Here is a 19,528-nt window from a genome sequence, read left to right as displayed (position 1 = left end):
GAAGCCGCCGCAGACATCGCTGGATGCCGGCAGGAGAGGTGAGTATACAGATCACCTCCCCCCTTTCCACCGCAATGCTGCGATCGAATTTGATCGCAGCATTGAGGGGGTTAATGTGCCGGGAGCGGTGCGGGACCGCTCCCTGCACATAGCACCGGGTGTCAGCTGTGACAATCAGCTGACACCTGGCGGCGATCGCCCCGCACCGCTTGTGTGCGGGCGCGATCACTGCACGCGTAATAGTACGTAGCTGGTCCATAAGTCCCAGGGCACAGATACGTACTATTACTGACATGGTCGGAAAGGGGTTAAAGGTGTAAAAAACACCTTTCCAAAACAATGAATTACTGATCTATAGTATAGGCAAAAAATGCATGATCCTCAATATCTAGGACTTCCCTCTCACCAAGTGTAAGTCTTTGTGAAACATTCCAATGTTCCGGTTCTCTTCTATTGCAGTAATCCATAATTATTCTGGAACCGCTTCTGAATTTCTCTCTTTTTTTTATTCTCTTCATAATATAACTAACGTTGGAAAACCCTTTAGGATATGTTCACACATCATGTTTTTTTCAGCGTTTTCTTTCTGCAGCAAAACTGCAGCAAAACCTGATCTCTTGCCAGGAGGCTGTTCGGGATTTTTCTTGCTTTTTTGCTTGTTTTTCGATGTGTTTTTGGTGCATTTTTTCAGTGTTTTTTCACTGTTCTTTTGTCTCTTTTATGCATGTAGATAAAGTTCAGTGAAAAAAAATCTTATTCTGGTTTTGGCATAACAGTGAGGGAGGTGAATTGTTCAGGAATAGTTTACCTAAGACACTGGCAGTGCATTGAGTTTGTAGGACACTATTTACTTTCACACTATGGGGTCTGCCATTCAGTTGCACAGGCATTGTTCAATTTCACACCTCCCTGGGCCACAGGTATTGTTCAATCTCACATGTAGCTCAGCCAATGTTTAAAAGGTAAACATCACTAATTTAATTAAACTCTCCTAATACAAACTACCAAGACAAGATGGTAAAATCACAAAAGAAAATGTGTTTCACACACTGTTTTACTTGCTTATTTCCACTAAAAACGCAGCAAAACCTGATAGCTATGTTCATATTAGGCGTTTTTTCAGCATTTTTTCACTACCCATTACTTCCAATGGGTGAAAAAACACTAAAAAAATGCTGAAAAGACGCTGAAAGAAGTGACATTCTCTATTTTGTAAAAAAACATGCAAAGCACAAAATCCTGAACAAAAAAAAAACCATGATGTGTGCATGAGATTTTTGGAATCTCATAGACCTTGCTGGTACTGTCAAACGCAGCTGAAAATTTGCATAAAAAACTCTTCAAAAAACGCGGAAAAAACATGATGTGTGAACATAGCCTTAAACTTGTCAAAACCCCATTTAGGATTTAGGGGTAAGCTAAGACAAAGTGATCTCTTACTCTTAGGGGTAACTGACTAGTGGAAATCTAAATGTGGCTACAGGCTAAAATATTACTCATGAACTTAGCAAGACAGGTATTGCATGCTTTTTAGAATTGTTACTCAATAGTTTTGAAAATTACCGTACATCTCTAGACCAACTCTAAAATTACATATTATATATAACATGAAATAACTTTACATATATAAAGAGAACAAAGCATAACAAGAATAATTACACAGATCGCTTACCTATTAGCTGCAAATTTTTGTGAAATATATCCTCCCGGTATCTGTGTCACTATATAGCCCCAAAAGAATGATCCATGTATCATGCCAACTGTTTCAGGGTCCCAGGAAAATTGTGCTTGCTGGTAAAACACAATTAAAGAGGACACATTATAACACAAAAGAAAAACAATTCATAAATGCATAAAGGCAAAACCTATTCTGTCATGCAAGAACCTCTTCGAGGTGGAAGAGAACAATGTGAAGACCCGGGGTCTTCCGTGGGCGTAACATTTCTCAGACAACGCAGGGTGAGAGTAAAACAGCGTGACAATACTTTATTGAACCACAAAGCGGACAATAAACACATAGAACAGTCCCAGCAAATACCCAAGATGGTACAACATTACACAGTCTCACCCTTCCTTCTCCGCCCGCCTGGGATAGAACAGCGGCAACTTTGGAGACTTCCAGGGCCGACTCCCTCAACCAGTGGCCCCCCCCGGCTTCTGGTGGGCCCCCACAGAGGGAAGGTAGTGGCAAGTTTAGGAAGCTAGCAGTCCATTGAGGTACAAGACCAGGAGACCCAAGGGTCCCAACTTGGTCTCTCTGAGAGTTTCCGTGAGTTGCAGGCTACCAGTGGTTCGCTCCTGTCAACCCCAAATAACATATTCATGGGGCCAGGTGGCTTCCTTGTTCCACCCTGGTCTCCCCAAAATGTATCCATGTCTCTCTGATGGTCAATGGAGACGATCCGTATCTTTCCAGTCAGGGCTGATACCCTTAGGCTAACATCATGTAGAATACAAATCTGTGTCTCTTTGGGTAATGCCATGCAATCCATCTGCTGTCCTGAAGGATGTCTTTCATTCTCCTTGTAAAGTGTTTCTGATGCTCTTTGATTCTCTGTCCCAAGTCTGACTGCTACAAAACACATGTCCCTTCTGCTTCTCTGGGCTCAGTCCCCTGAATGACCAGAACTGCTCTCACCCTCCCCCTCCAAAGCTAAGTGTGCATTAGTGGAGGTATCTTTCTCAGGTCGACCCCATCACCTGGGTCTACATGTGAGACTCCCTGTGGTGAAGGCTCAGCCGCATCTTCTTTCAACACTTACACAGTGGGCCTAGCCGATTTTTGAACAATGGTTAGAGGCTCCTGAGATACTTACGAGATTAATGGAGTGCTGGACACTTTACAATTTAAATTAGTGTACATAAACTGATGAGCAAGCAGAACATTAATAAAACACAGCCAGCAATCTTTAATAAAACACAATAAGGTATTTCTCTTGGATTAACAAATCTAATCATCTGGTATATTAAGATCGTAAATTGTATCATCACACCATTCTATCATGCAAGAACCTCTTCAAAGAGGAAGAGAACAAGATCTCAAGCTACTGTATACTCCCTGACCTGAAAGTCTCCAGATTGACATTCTCCTCAAAGAGAAATTTTACTCCCTTGACCTCTGTCAAAGGTCTCTCACCCAGCCAAACAGCCCCCTACTTTATACTGATGAGAAATTGATATCCTAAGTGGCAAGGCTCTTTAAAGAAAATATGTCAGCAGGTTTTTGTATCACTTACCAGGCTGCTTGTTGCAGTTTCAATAAAATTTGTATTTTATCAGCAGGAGATTAGCACTGGAGGACTAGTTGTCTCATATCATCTGGTCCTCCTGCTTTGTATAACCCCGCCCACACCACTGATTGGCAGCTTTCTGCCTATGTACAGTGTACACAGATGTCAATCAGTGGTGTTGCCAGGGTTATACACAGCTCCATATTCAGAAAACGGTATTTCAGCAGCAGAAAAAACAAGGATTTTATCAAAACTACAGCAGGCAGCCAAGTAAGTGATACATCGCTGAAATCAGAGTCTCTGTCTCTACACAATGCTGCTTTCAGATTACATAACAAAAACGTGATGACAGATTCCCAGCTCTTTTCTTCTGTGCAGAGTAGTGTTGAGCCACCCCCGTAGTGTTCGAGTTCGGTTCGGTTCGTCGAACACCCGTGTGTTCGCCGAACTGTTCGTCGAACTGTTCGTCGAATACCTTCGAACACCGTTAAAACCAATGGCAGGCAAACAAAAACACATAGAAACACATAGAAAACACCTTCAAAGGTGTCCAAAAGCTGACAAACTGCTCAGAAGACATAACTAACACATGGAAAAGTGACAAGTACATATAGTCATGCGAAAATAAAAGAGGTGGAGGAGTAAAAGGAGGGGGAGACACAGATATAGGCATGTCATGCCCTTCTAAAATCCAAAAAGTGAGAAGCCGACACGGCCAGTCCGCTCCTGCCCGTGCCACCTCCGTGTCGCCGGGTTTGTGCCAGAGCCGCGGTGAACCCTGACGGCCAGCCCCCCTCTCCCAATACTGGTGCCTGTCCGCTGGTGGGTCGAGCGAGCCCCCCTGTGGTGGAGGCAGCTCTAAGCTTTTTAATTTAAATTGTCTCTCTAATTTGAATGAATACACTTTAAATCCATTTACAAGGATCTATTGGAGGGCAAGTCTCATGCCAGCAGCCGCGGTAATTCCAGCTCCAGTAGCGTCCACTAAAGCTGCTGCAGTTAAAAAGCTTTTATAAGGATCGAGCTCGGCTGTCCACCGCAAGGCATCCTACTGCCAGTCCCAGCCCCTATGCCTTGGGGTGCCTCCTGATGCTCTTCACTAAGTATCCCGTGGTCCCGAAGCATTTCCTTTGAAAAAATTAAGTGTCTAAACTACAGGTGGTGTAGCTTGCTTAACAGCCGGGATAATCCGCTGACTAGCAGACACTGCTACTAGGCACAAAGTATTTCCTGGGCTAGATGCAGTTAAAAATTTGTAATTAGATACTCTCGTTGGATGCTGAGAAAGCATTCCATAGAGTCTCCTGGCACGCCATATATGATTCTCTTAAAAAGCTTGGGGTAGGGGTCTAGGGGACCTTTTTATAGCCAAAATCACGGCCCTGTATCGCAATACGTCACCTAGGCTGAAGATAAATGGAACTGTAGCACCCTGAGGGCTCGGTTGCTACAGACGTATTGCACCTCACCCAGAGGTGTGATATCTCACTCTCAGGTAAGGATGGAGTGTGGATCAGGACCCGACACCTGCATGCATTACACCACATTGCCGTGGGGCAGGGCGACCAATATGCCCCTGAGATGGGCACGACAGTCCCTGTCCCTGGCTGGAGTGGGGGGAGGGAACACTGAGGAAGGGGAACCCTGTAGTGCAGGAGCAGGGAGGAAGCAGTTCCTGGGTGCATTGAGAAGGGAGTATAAAAGGTGGGCACCATCTTAGTTCAGTGCAGAGAAGTCTGAGCAGAAGTGGCAGGGAGCAGGGGCTCTGCATGAGCTCTGCTCCGGAGGCGGGCCTAGTAACAGAGGCCCAGGCCTGGAAGAGGGAGAAGGAAGGAAGAGGAGCAGAGAAGGCTCCAGGAACGAGGAATGAAGGGATCCCAGGGGTGCGGACGGGCGAGTCGCCACCGCACGCCCGAATCCACCTGCGTGGAGGGGTCAGGCCAAAGGGAGAGACCGGTCCCCGAACTAGTGGAGGCAGGTAACGACCCTCAGCTAGAAACCGGAGGCTCTGACATTTTATGTGGCGCAGCCCCTCGCTACACCCGCTAGGAAGGCACCACATAGGGTCAGGGAAACTGGCGCCAAGTTTACCAAGAGGAGGCCCGAGGCAGCCGGACAGAAGTGTTGGTAAGAAAGGCCAGACAAAGGACACACAAAGGGGGTCCTGTGAAGTGCTCCAAAGTTATCTGGGAGTTGTCTGAGCCCCTCACCTGGTGAGCACAGTACGACGTGGGCAGCCGTTACCTGCAGACGTGGTCTGGATAATAAGAACTGTGAGTAAAGGCCCTGGACTGCATCACTGACTCCGTGTCGTTACTGCTGCTGCCCTGCACCATCACCCCCATCCTCCGCATACACTGCCCTGAGGCTATACTCCTCCCGTGGGGAGTTATGCTACGCTCTGCTGCACCCACAACACCAGCCTCAGCGGTCTGCCCTGTAGCGGCGGTTCACTCTGACCGCAATCCACGGGTGGCGTAGTCGGACATTTAAACATCAAAACCACATAAATAGTTCCGCCACTGGTTTGACCGCCCTGAGCCACGGAACCGGGTCGCCGCCACGAAGACTACAACCACCAGCATCCACCAAAAAGGGTCCGGCTCCGGGTGTCCCAAGGCCCAGGGGGTGCGTCAGAACATTTTCATCACCTTTCACAATCACCAATGGGACAAGGCAGGGATGTCCTCTGTCCCCTCTCTTATACATCCTAGTGACGGAGCACCTGCTCTCATCAATTCGCCATAACCCCAATATTAGGTGGATTGAGGTGGGAGGCACCGAGTACAAGTGCTCTCTATTTGCTGATGATGTCCTAGTATATATCACTCAATCACATATATCCATCCCTGCTGTTATGGCTGAAATAGATCACTTTGTTACATGGTCAAATTTTAAAATCAATGCAGCGAAGTCTGAGGCCCTCGATGTCTCCCTCCCCAAATCCATATAGGATTCCATCCAGTCCAACTTTCCCTTTGCCTGGCCCTCACAGGGTATCAAATACTTAGGAATTCCTATTCATAGAGACCTCTCCCATCTATGTTATCTTAATTTTGGGCCCTTTATTGAACAATTCCATACAGACCACGGTTGGCAAGTTAGAACTGTAAGATTCACTACGTGAACCACTGGTGTTTTGTGGAAAAGCACATGTACACTGCGTTCCAAATTATTATGCAAAAAGTGTTTAGGAGTGATAAGGGAAGAATTTGTTTGTTTGTCAGTTAAACTCATTGATGGTGATGTGTGTCAGGGCTCTTTATATCACTGTAAGCAATTGCAGACACCTGTGCTAATTAGTTTGGCAGGTGTGTCCAATGAAAGGCAAGACTACTTAAGAAGGCTCTCTCACATTATTAAGCAGCCTACATTTTCTGCCAAAATGGGAAAGAAAAAGGATGTGTCGGCTGCTGAGAAGCAACAAATTGTGGAGTGTTTAGGTCAAGGCATGACTACAATCAACATTGTGCGATGATCAGGATGAAGTGTCTTGGCAATCAAGAAGTATGTAGCTGATTCACAGTACACACGTGTGCGTGCTGATAAGGGCAAATTGAGGACTCTTTCCTACAGGCAATTAAGTCAGGTTGAAAGAGCAGCGGCAAAAAAGCCTTGTCATAGCAGCAGACAAGTTTTTGAAGCTGCTTGTGCCTCCAACGTCCCCCGAACAACAAGATGCAGGGTCCTTCAGAGGTTTGCAGCTGTGCATACGCCATCCTGTCGACCTCCTCTATCCACTTCACACAAGCAGAAACGGCTCCAGTGGGCCAAACATTACATGAAGACTGATTTCAAAACTGTTTTGTTCACGGATGAGTGCCGTGCAGCGCTCGATGGTCCAGATGGATGGAGTGGAGGATGGCTGGTTGATGGACACCCCACGCAAACACGGCTACAGCGCCAACAAGGAGGAGGTGGAGTAATGTTTTGGGCTGGAATCATGGGGAGAGAGATTGTCGGCCCCTTTAGGATCCCTGAAGGCGCTAAAGATGAACTCCATAATGTATGTGGATTTTCTCAAACAGCACTTCCTGCCATGGTTCAAGAAGAAGAACCGTGTATTTCACAGCAAGATCATTTTTCTGCATGATAATGCACCATCTCATGCTGCACATAAAACATCTGCATCTCTGGCTGATATGGGCATAAAAGGGGACAAACTTATGGTGTGACCCCCATGCTCCCCTGACCTCTACCCCATTCAGAACCTTTGGAGCATCATTAAAAGGAGTGTCTATGATGGCGGGAGGCAGTTCACATCTAAGCAACAGCTCTGGGAGGGTATTCTGTCCTCATGCAAAACAATTGAAGCAGAAACCATCCAAAACCTGACAAATTCAATGGACGAGAGAGTTCAGAAGCTCCTTTCGAACAAGGGGTCCTATGTGAAAATGTAACATCACCTAGAATAAAGTTTTGAGTTGAAAACTGTTTGATTTCAGTTTCTAACAACCTGCTAATGCTTATAATTTCAAAAATGACCATTTTTTTGGTCTTTATTAAAATGAAAAGGTTGATCGAAAAGTTTGGGGGATCTAAGAGTGTGGCAACCCAGTAGTCATGATTACTTCGAATTCTGACAATATGAGGGTCATGCTGCAGGTAGTGCAGCAAGAAGGCACTTATGTGTCTTGCGCATCTCGGAGCCCCAAAATTATTTTCCGGGCTAGATGCAGCTAAAAATTATTTTTAATTTTAAATCTGGTGGAGCTTATTATAGATGGCCTAATAGGATCAGTGCTGCACACTGCTACAAAGCCCAAATTATTTTCCAGTCAAGATACAGATAAACATGATTAGTAATTTGAAAGCTTAAAACGGTTGGTAGGGTGATTTTAACCAATCATCAAGCTTTTACTCTCCCCAGGATGACACAGGGGTAGAAAAGTCGTTTCGGATCCATGATTTGTTCATCTTTATGAACGTGAGTCTGTCTACATTATCAGTGGAGAGCCGCGTGCGCTTATCTGTCAGCACACCACCAGCAGCGCTGAACACACGTTCAGACAGAACGCTGGCTGCGGGGCATGACAAGATCTCCAAGGCGTAAGTGGCTAGCTCCGGCCATTTATCCAGATTGGAAGCCCAAAAAGAGCAAGAGTCCAGTGACACAGTCGTGGCTTCAATGTTTACTTGGAGATACTCCTGTACCATCGTCTCTAGGCGTTGACTATGTGTCAGACTTCTTGTCTCCTGTGGCCTTGCAAAGGATGGGCTAAAAAAGTGGTGAAATGATTCCGCAAAATTGATGTTACCAGCAGATACTGTGGTTCTGTTACGGTTTGAGTGCTGAACACTTGACGGTCCCACGGTTGGCAAGTTGGAACTGTGAGAATCACTACGTGCACCACTGGTGTTTTGTGGAAAAGCACATGTAAGATTCTGCAACAGTCTCTGCTGATACTCCTGCATGCGTGCATCCCTTTCTATGGCAGGAATAATTTCGGCAAATTTACTTTTGTACCGGGGATCTAACAGTGTGGCAACCCAGTAGTCAGGATTATTTCTAATTCTCACAATTCGAGGGTCATGTTGCAGGTAGTGCAGCAAGAAGGCAATCATGTGTATTGCGCATCCAGGAGCACCAAGTCCCTGTTGTGTTGGTGGCGAGGTAACAATCATGCTTCCTTCCTCTGTCCTCTCCCCCCAACCTCGCACAACAGAAATGTGATCAAGGTCTCCCTCATCTGATGAGTCTTCCATCAGTTCGTCCTCCACCTCTTCCTGGGCTCCTGCACCTTCCTCACTAGTTTGGCTGCTACAATGCGCCCTGGTAAAACCATCTCCCCCACCCTCACATGCCTGCCACCTTGGTGCTGCCGACCGTCTGGACCTTGCAGATGTTAGCCCTTCCGCATACAACTCCTCCTCCTCTACTTCCTCCACCTCCTCTTGTGCCACCACCTGACTCCGAATTCTGTTTAACATGTGCTCCAGCATGTAAATCACCGGAATAGTCATGCTGATAATGGCATCATCAGCACTAAACATCTTCGTCGCCATTTCAAAACTGTGCAGAAGGGTGCATAGGTCCCTGATCTGAGACCACTCCTCCAGCGTGATTTGCCCCACCTCTGGATCTCGTTGGCCCAGGCTATACGTCAGAACGTATTGCACCAGGGCTTGTCGGTGCTGCCACAGTCGCTGCAACATGTGCAGAGTTGAATTCCACCGGGTAGGCACATCGCATTTTAGCCGGTGAAGTGGCAGGCCCAACGACTTCTGTAGAGATGTAAGTCGCTGAGCTGCGGGATGCGAACGGCGGAAGTGAGCACACAGCGACCGTGCCCTCTGCAGAAGGCCATCTAGTCTGGGATAGTGGGCTAAAAATTGCTGGACAACCAGGTTCAACACGTGAGCCATACAAGGCACGTGTCTGACATTGCCCCGGCGAAGGGCCGCACCCAGGTTTGCAGCATTGTCGCACACGGCCTTCCCTGGTTTCAGGTCCAGTGGAGACAGCCATTCATGAAATTGGTTCTCCAGAGCTGACCACAACTCCTCAGCTGTGTGACTCACATTTCCCAGACATTTCAAAGTAAAAACCGCCTGATGACGTTGAGCCCTACTGCCAGCATAGTAAGGAGGTGTGCAGGATCCCTTCTGCGCAGTTAGAAAGCTTGTGGCATGACCAGACAGGCTTTGGGTGCAGGTGGAAGACCGAGAGGAGGTTGAGGAGGCAGAAGCAGTGGAGGAACTTTGACATAAAGAGGATTGACGCACAACTCGTGGGGACGGCAAGACTTGGACAGCAGCCCCTTGTCCTGCTGTCACCATAGTTACCCAGTGCCCAGTCAGCGACATGTAACGCCCCTGTCCATGCCTACTCGTCCAAGTGTCTGTGGTGAAATGCACCCTGTCACACACAGAGTTTCTCAAAGAAGCGGTGATGTTGTGTGCGACATGCTGGTGGAGCGCAGGCACACCTTTCTTTGAGAAGTAGTGCGACTGGGCATCTGGTACTGGGGCACTGCGACGGACATAAGGTCTCGAAAATCCTCTGTGTCCACCAGGCGGAAAGGCAGCATTTCTGTAGCCAAGAGCTTGCAGATGGTGAAATTCAACCTCTTAGCTTTCTCATGGCTAGGAGGAAATGGTCTTTTACTTGTCCACATCTGAGGGACCGAGGGCTGGCTATTGTGCTTAGACGGGGTTGATAAGGGTGTCCCCGGCAAACTGCTGGTCTGTGAGGAAGATGCAGGCGGACATGTTAGGTTGCCTTGATCCAAAGGTGGTGCTATCGATGTCGGACAGCGCTCAACACCAGCTGGTGTTACCACCTCCAAAGAAAATGATGACCTGCCAATCACGCTGGCTGTTGCGGGTAAAGAGGTGGCAGGTCTGCGCCCCAAAACAGGTGTGACTGCTGTCCCCCCAGTCACAGAGGATGAAGAGGCCGCGGATGCACAAGATATGGCAGACGGTGGTTGGCCCGGCCGGCTAGGCCGCATTGTAGCACACTGAGCTTCCCACTGCAACTTATGCTTCATGTCCATGTGCCGGTTCATGCATGAAGTACTCAAACTATGTATTTTTTGGCCTCTACTTAGCTTTTGCTGACAAATGTTACAGATAACACGAGTTGGGTCATCTTTATCGATCTGAAAAAATGCCCAGGCTATGCAAGGCTTAGCACCCATGCGACCTGAAGAGCCACCACGACTTGTGGTGAGAGGCAGAGTTGTGTTTGAGGATGCAGTTGTTGACGTGCTTCCAGTACTACGTCTCTGTCCAGGAAGGCGCAACCTGACCTCGTCGTCACTAGCATCTTCCTCCACCTCCTCTGCTGACCTCATCTCTTGGCTGACTGTGGGTTGACAGTAAGTGGGATCTCCAACCTCATCATCATCACCCTGTGTGTTATCACACCCGTCGTCCTCAGAGCCAACCTGTTCCTGCCCTGACAAAAAACTAAAGTTGTCGCTCCAATCAGGTATTTGAGTCTTATCATCGTCTTCCTCATTGTCTCCACCAACAGGAGTTACAGTTTGGGAATGAGGGTCTACATTATGGTCAGAACCTTCTGCGTCTGGTCCTGGATCCGACTCATAAAGATTCTGGGCATCAGTGCAGATCATTTCCTCGTCTGGATTCACAGAAGCGCTGGAGTCGACCTCTGATTCCCAGGCTATAGTATGAGTAAACAGCTCTGCAGACTCAAGCATCTGTTCTACCTCATACTCAGACGGGCAGCTGGAGATTTGGGAGCTGTGAGGAAGCAAGTGCGATTTGGGTGACACCTTTGAGGACTGGAGTATTTGTGATGTTGAAGTTGATGTGGAGGAGAGCCCACTTAAAGGAGCACTTGATATCCGTTGAAGCACCTGCTGTTTTTGTGCCTCATCTGGAATTTGTAGCGATTGGCGTGGCCGTAAGAAAGGGATCTTATCACATTGTCCGCTAAAAGAAGTAGATATTTTAGTTTGGCTGGAAGATGGTCTTTCTTCTGCAGATGTTACTGTTGCTTTAACACCTACCCCACGGACACAACCTTTTTTCCCCTTCCCAACACGCCTATTCCCCTTTCCACCAGCAGCAGGCCTTTTTCCACTCATTTTGGTGGTTAACTAATTCACAACTCTGGAGTTGTTTGCACAAAAAAACAATGGATGGTAACCGAGCAGAGCTGAGTGGCCAAACTGTGGTATTAGGCCAAAACTATTGGCTGGGTTAGATGCAGAAAAAAATTATATTCAATTTGCAACCTGATGGAGGTCAGTATAGATGGACTAATACAACAAGTCCCACACACAGCTAGAAGCACAATATTTTTTCAGAGGTAGATGCAGAAAAAAATATATTCAGTTTGCAACCTGATGGAGGTCAGTATAGATGGACTAATACAACAAGTCCCACACACAGCTAGAAGCCCAATATTTTTTCAGAGGTAGATGCAGAAAAAAATTCTATTCAGTTTGCAACTTGATGGAGGTCTGTATAGATGGATTAATAGAACAAGACCCACACACAGCTAGAAGCCCAATATTTTTTCAGAGGTAGATGCAGATATATTCAGTTTGCAACCTGATGGAGGTCAGTATAGATGGACTAATACAACAAGTCCCACACACAGCTAGAAGCCCAAATATTTTTTCAGAGGTACTGTAGATGCAGATAAAAATTATTTTTAATTTGCAACCTGATGGAGGTCAGTATAGATGGACTAATAGAGAAAGTCCGACACACTGCTAGAAGGCCAAATATTTTTTCAGAGCTAGATGCAGAAAAAAATTAGATTCAGTTTGCAACCTGATGGAGGTCAGTATAGATGGACTAACAGAGAAAGTCCCACACACTGCTAGAAGGCCAAATATTTTTTCAGAGCTAGATGCATACAAAAAATTATTTTGAATTTGCAACCTGATGGAGGTCAGTATAGGTGGACTAATAGAACAAGTCCCACACACTGCTAGAAGGCCAAATATTTTTTCAGAGCTAGATGCAGAAAAAAATTATATTCAGTTTGCAACCTGATGGAGGTCTGTATAGATGGATTAATAGAACAAGACCCACACACAGCTAGAAGCCCAATATTTTTTCAGAGGTAGATGCAGAAAAAAATATATTCAGTTTGCAACCTGATGGAGGTCAGTATAGATGGACTAATACAACAAGTCCCACACACAGCTAGAAGCCCAATATTTTTTCAGAGGTAGATGCAGAAAAAAATATATTCAGTTTGCAACCTGATGGAGGTCAGTATAGATGGACTAATACAACAAGTCCCACACACAGCTAGAAGCCCAAATATTTTTTCAGAGGTACTGTAGATGCAGATAAAAATTATTTTTAATTTGCAACCTGATGGAGGTCAGTATAGATGGACTAATAGAGAAAGTCCGACACACTACTAGAAGGCCAAATATTTTTTCAGAGCTAGATGCAGAAAAAAATTATATTCAGTTTGCAACCTGATGAAGGTCAGTATAGATGGATTAATAGAACAAGACCCACACACAGCTAGAAGCCCAATATTTTTTCAGAGGTAGATGCAGAAAAAAATATATTCAGTTTGCAACCTGATGGAGGTCAGTATAGATGGACTAACAGAGAAAGTCCCACACACTACTAGAAGGCCAAATATTTTTTCAGAGCTAGATGCAGAAAAAAATTATATTCAGTTTGCAACCTGATGGAGGTCAGTATAGATGGACTAATACAACAAGTCCCACACACAGCTAGAAGCCCAAATATTTTTTCAGAGGTACTGTAGATGCAGATAAAAAATATTTTTAATTTGCAACCTGATGGAGGTCAGTATAGATGGACTAATAGAGAAAGTCCGACACACTACTAGAAGGCCAAATATTTTTCCAGAGCTAGATGCAGAAAAAAATTATATTCAGTTTGCAACCTGATGGAGGTCAGTATAGATGGATTAATAGAACAAGACCCACACACAGCTAGAAGCCCAATATTTTTTCAGAGGTAGATGCAGAAAAAAATATATTCAGTTTGCAACCTGATGGAGGTCAGTATAGATGGACTAACAGAGAAAGTCCCACACACTACTAGAAGGCCAAATATTTTTTCAGAGCTAGATGCAGAAAAAAATTATATTCAGTTTGCAACCTGATGGAGGTCTGTATAGATGGATTAATAGAACAAGACCCACACACAGCTAGAAGCCCAATATTTTTTCAGAGGTAGATGCAGAAAAAAATATATTCAGTTTGCAACCTGATGGAGGTCAGTATATATGGACTAATACAACAAGTCCCACACACTGCTAGAAGCCCAATATTTTTTCAGAGGTAGATGCAGAAAAAAATATATTCAGTTTGCAACCTGATGGAGGTCAGTATAGGTGGACTAATAGAACAAGTCCCACACACTGCTAGAAGGCCAAATATTTTTTCAGAGCTAGATGCAGAAAAAAATTAGATTCAGTTTGCAACCTGATGGAGGTCAGTATAGATGGACTAATAGAATGATGCTATGCCCAAAATATTTTACTTCACTAGGTGCAGTAAAAAAATTGGTATTCTATACACAGGTGGTATATCTTGCAACACAGATAGGCTACTCCACTGACTAACACACTCTGCAATAGGCCAAAAAGGATTAGCTTTGCTAGATTCAGCCAAATGCTGTGAAAAAAACTTGCACAGCACTGGCACAGACCTGCCTGGCAAAAACTGATAGGAACTGATGTAACCTAGTCCTGAAAAGGACTCCAATTACAATTAGTCTTTACTCCCACAACCTATCTATTTAAGAGCACAGACCTGCCTGATAAAAGTCGTAGGAAATGCTGTAACCTAGTCCTTAAAAGGACTGCAATCACAACTATTCCCTACTCCCAAGCTATCTGTATATTTGTGCGAAAATTGGCTTGAAATTAACAAGGTATAGCGCACACAGCAACAGCGGTGCCGTCTAACACGCAGCTGCAGCAGTGAGAAAATGGTGGCGATGGGGAAAATGGCTTGGTCTTATAGGGCAAGGACATGTGACATACACTGCCAATGACACATGCCCTTGCTTGTGTGAAAAAAAGCACTTCGCTCCGTGTGTGCGCTGCTGATAGGCTGACAGATTGCACCTCCCCACTGTAAATGCGGGAAAGAGAAAAAAAAATGGAGATCTTCATTGTTCTTGCAGAGATCCATCCCCTGCCCCTCCCCCCACCCCGCTGTACACTCAAACTGCGTATTAACATTAATTTTCATCATTACTGAGAAAAAATCCAGTTATGATTTTGGTGCACGAACAGTTATCGAACATAACCTCGAACAGCCGAATTTTTCTCAAATTGTTCGTGTTCGCCGAACGGCTCGAACACCGCCCAAAACAGCTCGAATTTGAGATTGGCGAACAGTTCGAGTAGAACAACGCTCATCTCTAGTGCAGAGGTCTTTTGCATACCCTTTTTCCAAGGAGCAGTGCCTAACCTGTAAGTCTCCCTATGCCAACTTGGCACTGTCATCAAGTAGAAACTTTACTCCCTAACCCTTTCCTTCTTCATGGTTATTTCTGTTCTGATGGAAACAGAGTTCCAAGATGGTACAAAAACAATCGGAAGATTAAAACTAGAGATGAGGGAATCAGTTTGATGAGAATCAAATTTGTTTTGATATTTATCAAATTTGCAGGCTCTGGCGAACAAATTTGAACAATTTGTGATTGTAATTTTACACATTGGAGACTATTGCATTAGCCATGTGACTCCAGCAGTGACCATGCTGATTTTCCCATAAATCCTTACAGCTATCACATGGTATAGCACAGCCAATTAGGAGGGACCATAAAAGCCTGTATAAAAGCTGAGACAGGGATTGCAGCAGCCATTTTAGGGAGCTTTAGAATAGCGACAGGATATCAATGCCCACAGCTCAGCAATAAAAATAGGAAAAGAAAGCGCTAAAACATTGCTGCGGATAGTAATTTGTTGTACATCTGCAGCACTGAAGAAAATTAGAGTAGTAATTTAACCCTTTATCTGCAGGTAAATATCATTTTCCAAGGTGACAGGTTGCCTAAAATTTTAATAATGCTTTGTCCTACCTCTACAGTTATACTGCAGAGAACTTGGGTTGATTTCTGCCTCTGTCCAGTTGGAAACACACAAGAATATCTAAATGAGTCAAAGCCGATGTACACCTTATATCTTTCACAGTCAACTGGATCATTATATGCCGTGAGCACATATATTAGGCAATTTGTATTTTTGATGATTAATTATTGAACAATTCCAACGCTGTCAGTCAATGCAAAAGGTTAATAAATCAGAAAAAAGTAAAAGTGAGGCTTTGTCTTTTTTAAGAGAATATCTACACTACCGTTCAAAAGTTTGGGGTCACCCAGACAATTTTGTGTTTTCCATGAAAACTCATACTTTTATTTATCAAATGAGTTGCAAAATGAATAGAAAATATAGTTCAGACATTGACAACGTTAGAAATAATGATTTTTATTTGAAAGAATAATTTTCTCCTTCAAACTTTGCTTTTGCTCCCTTTTTTCTGGAAATTTTGAGAGTTTCATAGAACAAACAAATGTAATGCTCAAGATTCTCAACTAGCTCAAAGGATGGTCAATTTTATAGCTTCTCAAATCAGCCAAACCGTTTTCAGCTGGGCTAACATACTTGTGCAAGGGTTTTCTAAACATCCATTTGTCTTCTTACACAGTTAGCAAACACAATGTACCATTAAAACACTGGAGTGGTGGTTGTTGGAAATGGGCCTCTATACACCTATGTAGATGTGTCACCCTGGCCTGGATGCCACAAATGTATAATAAAGCTGTGTCTGAGAGCAAGGGGGAGGTTCTCTGGTCAGGGACCATTAGCATGCAATACCTCCTGTCCCAGGCCAGTAGGGGGAGCAGGCTGCCCCTATAAAAGCTGGAAATGGGGGCAGGGTTAGAGGAGAACTGGACAACCTGTCTCTGGATTGAGAGGTGTCCCAGAGCAGGGACAGACAGTTGTGTTGCAGCCTAAGAGGCCGTGTGGCAGTAGGAGAGCCACGAGCCAGGGACAAGAGGCGAAGCGAGCCTGCCCTGGCCGATAGAGAAACTAATCTACCGGACTTTGGTGTCCGAGGCTGTTAGGATTCCAAGTCCTACAGTAAATAACCAGTCCGCAGGGGACTGTATGTCCTTTGGCCTAAGAAGCCTGGAGGTTCCGCCACAGCAGAAGGGACCGGTGAAGCCGCACCAGGCCAAGAGTAAAAAGGGACCCAAGTCGCCAGCCATACAGGCGAGAAGACACGGTGAGCTCAGGAACGTGGGCTATTACACCACGAGGAGGGAAATAGCCAGAGAGAGTGCAGAGAGCACGGTAGGCCTACACCCTCACCCTGATCAGGGCCAGCCTCCCACTTGTTCTCAGACATCCAGGCCCCCTCCTAGCCGGGCCTGTTTTTGGGTCATTTCACCTGTTCTAATAAAGACCCTGAACTGTTTAAGAGGCCTCCATTTCCTGGCTATTGCGGTCGGAATCATCCCCTCCGTCATCCATAATATACTGCCCTGGGGCCATACTCCTCCCGTGGGGAGTTGTACTATTCAGTGCTGCACATTTACATCTGCCTCAGCGGTCTGCACTGCAGCGGCGGTTAGCCCTGACCGCAATCCACGGGTGGCGTAGTCGGACATTGCAAAACATATAGAAGACTGCCACTGGTCTGACCACCCTGAGCCACGGACTGGGTTGCCACTACTACCCCCATTATTGCCTTGTTGCCCGGATCCGAGTGCCCCACAGCCCAGGGGGCGAGTCAGCTTTGGCGTAGTCGGCAGGATTGTGACCAACCCGCCACAAACGGGTATTGCGTGCCTGAAAAAAAGACTGTACACGTACCTTAAAAAGAGGTTTCCTGCCATCCGGAGCCGTTTCCCGCCATTTTCAGCCATCTCCCGCCATCTTCAGCAGCTTCCCGCCATCTTCAGCCGTCTTCCCGCCATCGGACGCCATCTGCAGGACGCCGCGCGGGAAGAAGAGGGGCGTGGACGTCCAAACCGCGCGAGACTTGAAGCTCCGCCCTACGCACCCACACTGCGCAAGGTCCTGGAAGGGAGAGAGAGCGACGCTGACGTCACCAGGACGCAACGCAAGGTCCTCGTCCGGAGCACCACCAGCGGAGCCGCGGCCTACAGAAGAGGATCATCGGAATGTAGGCCACGCTTAACTAGGGGGGAGGAAGATGACGGACGCGGAGGGACCTTCTACCACCAGCGCCGCTGCAGCAGCGGTGATGCCATTTTCCCTGCCTTACATCCCTGGAGCGGCCTGGCTGCCCAAGTAATCAGGGGAGCCCCATGCACTAACTGACTTTAAGGAAAAGCTGTACAGTTTGTTCCAAGTTTACCCCCTGACAGAGGAACAGAAGATCAGCATACTGACAGGGCAGTTAACTGGCGCAGCCCAGCGGGAGGTAAAGTCATGGCCCGCTGAGGAGAAAAGAACCGTAAAGGACATTCTGGCCCGGCTGCTGGGTACCTTTGATACACGTACCTCCGCTGAAATTAAAATGCGATTCTACAGATGTAAGCAGCAGGCACAGGACAGCATCAGAGACTATGCCCTAAATTTGCAGGAAGCAAACAAGCTGACCCTGGCAGCATGCAGGATACGGATAAGCTACTAACAGAGCAGTTCATAGAAGGTCTGCTGTCTAGCGCCCACAGGACCCAGCTGCGCCTCATGTTCTTTCAGAACCCTGATCTGACCTTTGCCCAATTCAAGGACAGGGCCATAAGGGTGCTCCGTGAACCCGCAACAAGTGGCACTATAAACCCCCGGCGCCCTGCTCTCACCTATCACCAGGAGGCAGCGCCCTCCTCTATGGACTCTGTGGGGGCCGATGCACAGGCCCTGAACCAAGCCCCGTCGAAAGATCTGCACCACCAAGTCCAGGAGCTGACCAGGAGCGTCGCAGCGTTGACCAGGACCGTCCAGGCGTTACAAGTGGACCCGTCAAGACCCATCGAGTTGGCTTCAAGTCCTTAGGATGTCCCGTGGCGTCGACAAAGGAGGACCCCGTCGTTCCGAGGGAGGCCCACAGACTGCTACGCAGAGGATGGACAGCCCATTTGCCGTCGATGCAACCAGCCCGGACACATTTCCAGGTACTGTAGTTTAAACGGGTCCAACCTGGGGCAGAGGGCCAACCCCCAGGCATAAGATCACCAGGCCCTTACAATTGGCGCAATAAGTACGTTGGGGGGCGCCCGGTTTTACCCGTGGTGCTGGACGGTATCCCCATGAGCGCCTTGCTGGATACCGGGTCGCAAGTAACTACTATCGCTTATGTACTTTTTAAGCAGTATTGGACTGATGCTGATATAGCACGGTATCCAGACAGTAACTTGAGCATCATCGCCAGTAATGGCTTGCCCGTGCCGCAGATGGGGTTCAAGGAGATGACCATTAAGATTGGTAAAGTTGAACTGCCGGCACAGGGAGTGATTATTGTGGACATTGACCGTCGTGAAAGTCACCCTAAAATAACTGTGGGTACTAACGTGATTGAAAATTGTCTTTCAGAGGTAATTGTAATTCTACAACAGGTGGCGGTGAATGCTAGTTCCAGCCAACAGAGAGTCCTCAACAAAGAGATAAAAGCCCTGATGAGACGGCAGCAGGTAGAACTGTCTGGTGGTGAGATCGGTAGCGTAAGAATGAGTGACTCATTCCCCATTTCCATGCCTCCCAAAAGTGAAATGATGATCTGGTGTCGGACTGCAATCAGGTTGAGAGGTAGAGACTACCAAGCCATGGTAGAACCCGTGTACTCAGACAGCAGGTCCACCATTTTGACAGGCCGGGGGGTGGTTGATGTCCATCATGG

General features: G+C 46.5%; 1 protein-coding gene across 1 annotated transcript in view; it reads right to left on the bottom strand.

Moving 5' to 3' along the window:
- SLC17A7 (solute carrier family 17 member 7) overlaps positions 1–19,528 on the bottom strand; it is a 194,691-nt gene that overhangs the window by 92,645 nt on the left and 82,518 nt on the right. Inside the window, exon 3 of the mRNA XM_073656469.1 lies at positions 1,673–1,791. Coding sequence (XP_073512570.1) covers positions 1,673–1,791 — 119 coding nt within the window. The remainder of the gene's footprint in view (positions 1–1,672; positions 1,792–19,528) is intronic.

The sequence above is a fragment of the Phyllobates terribilis genome, unplaced genomic scaffold, assembly GCF_046119375.1.
Source record: "Phyllobates terribilis strain yellow unplaced genomic scaffold, ASM4611937v1 Scaffold_12__6_contigs__length_324123572, whole genome shotgun sequence".
Taxonomy (NCBI): domain Eukaryota; kingdom Metazoa; phylum Chordata; class Amphibia; order Anura; family Dendrobatidae; genus Phyllobates; species Phyllobates terribilis.
The sequence above is the reverse complement of the archived record's forward strand: the minus strand, read 5'-3'. Positions and strand labels throughout refer to the sequence as shown.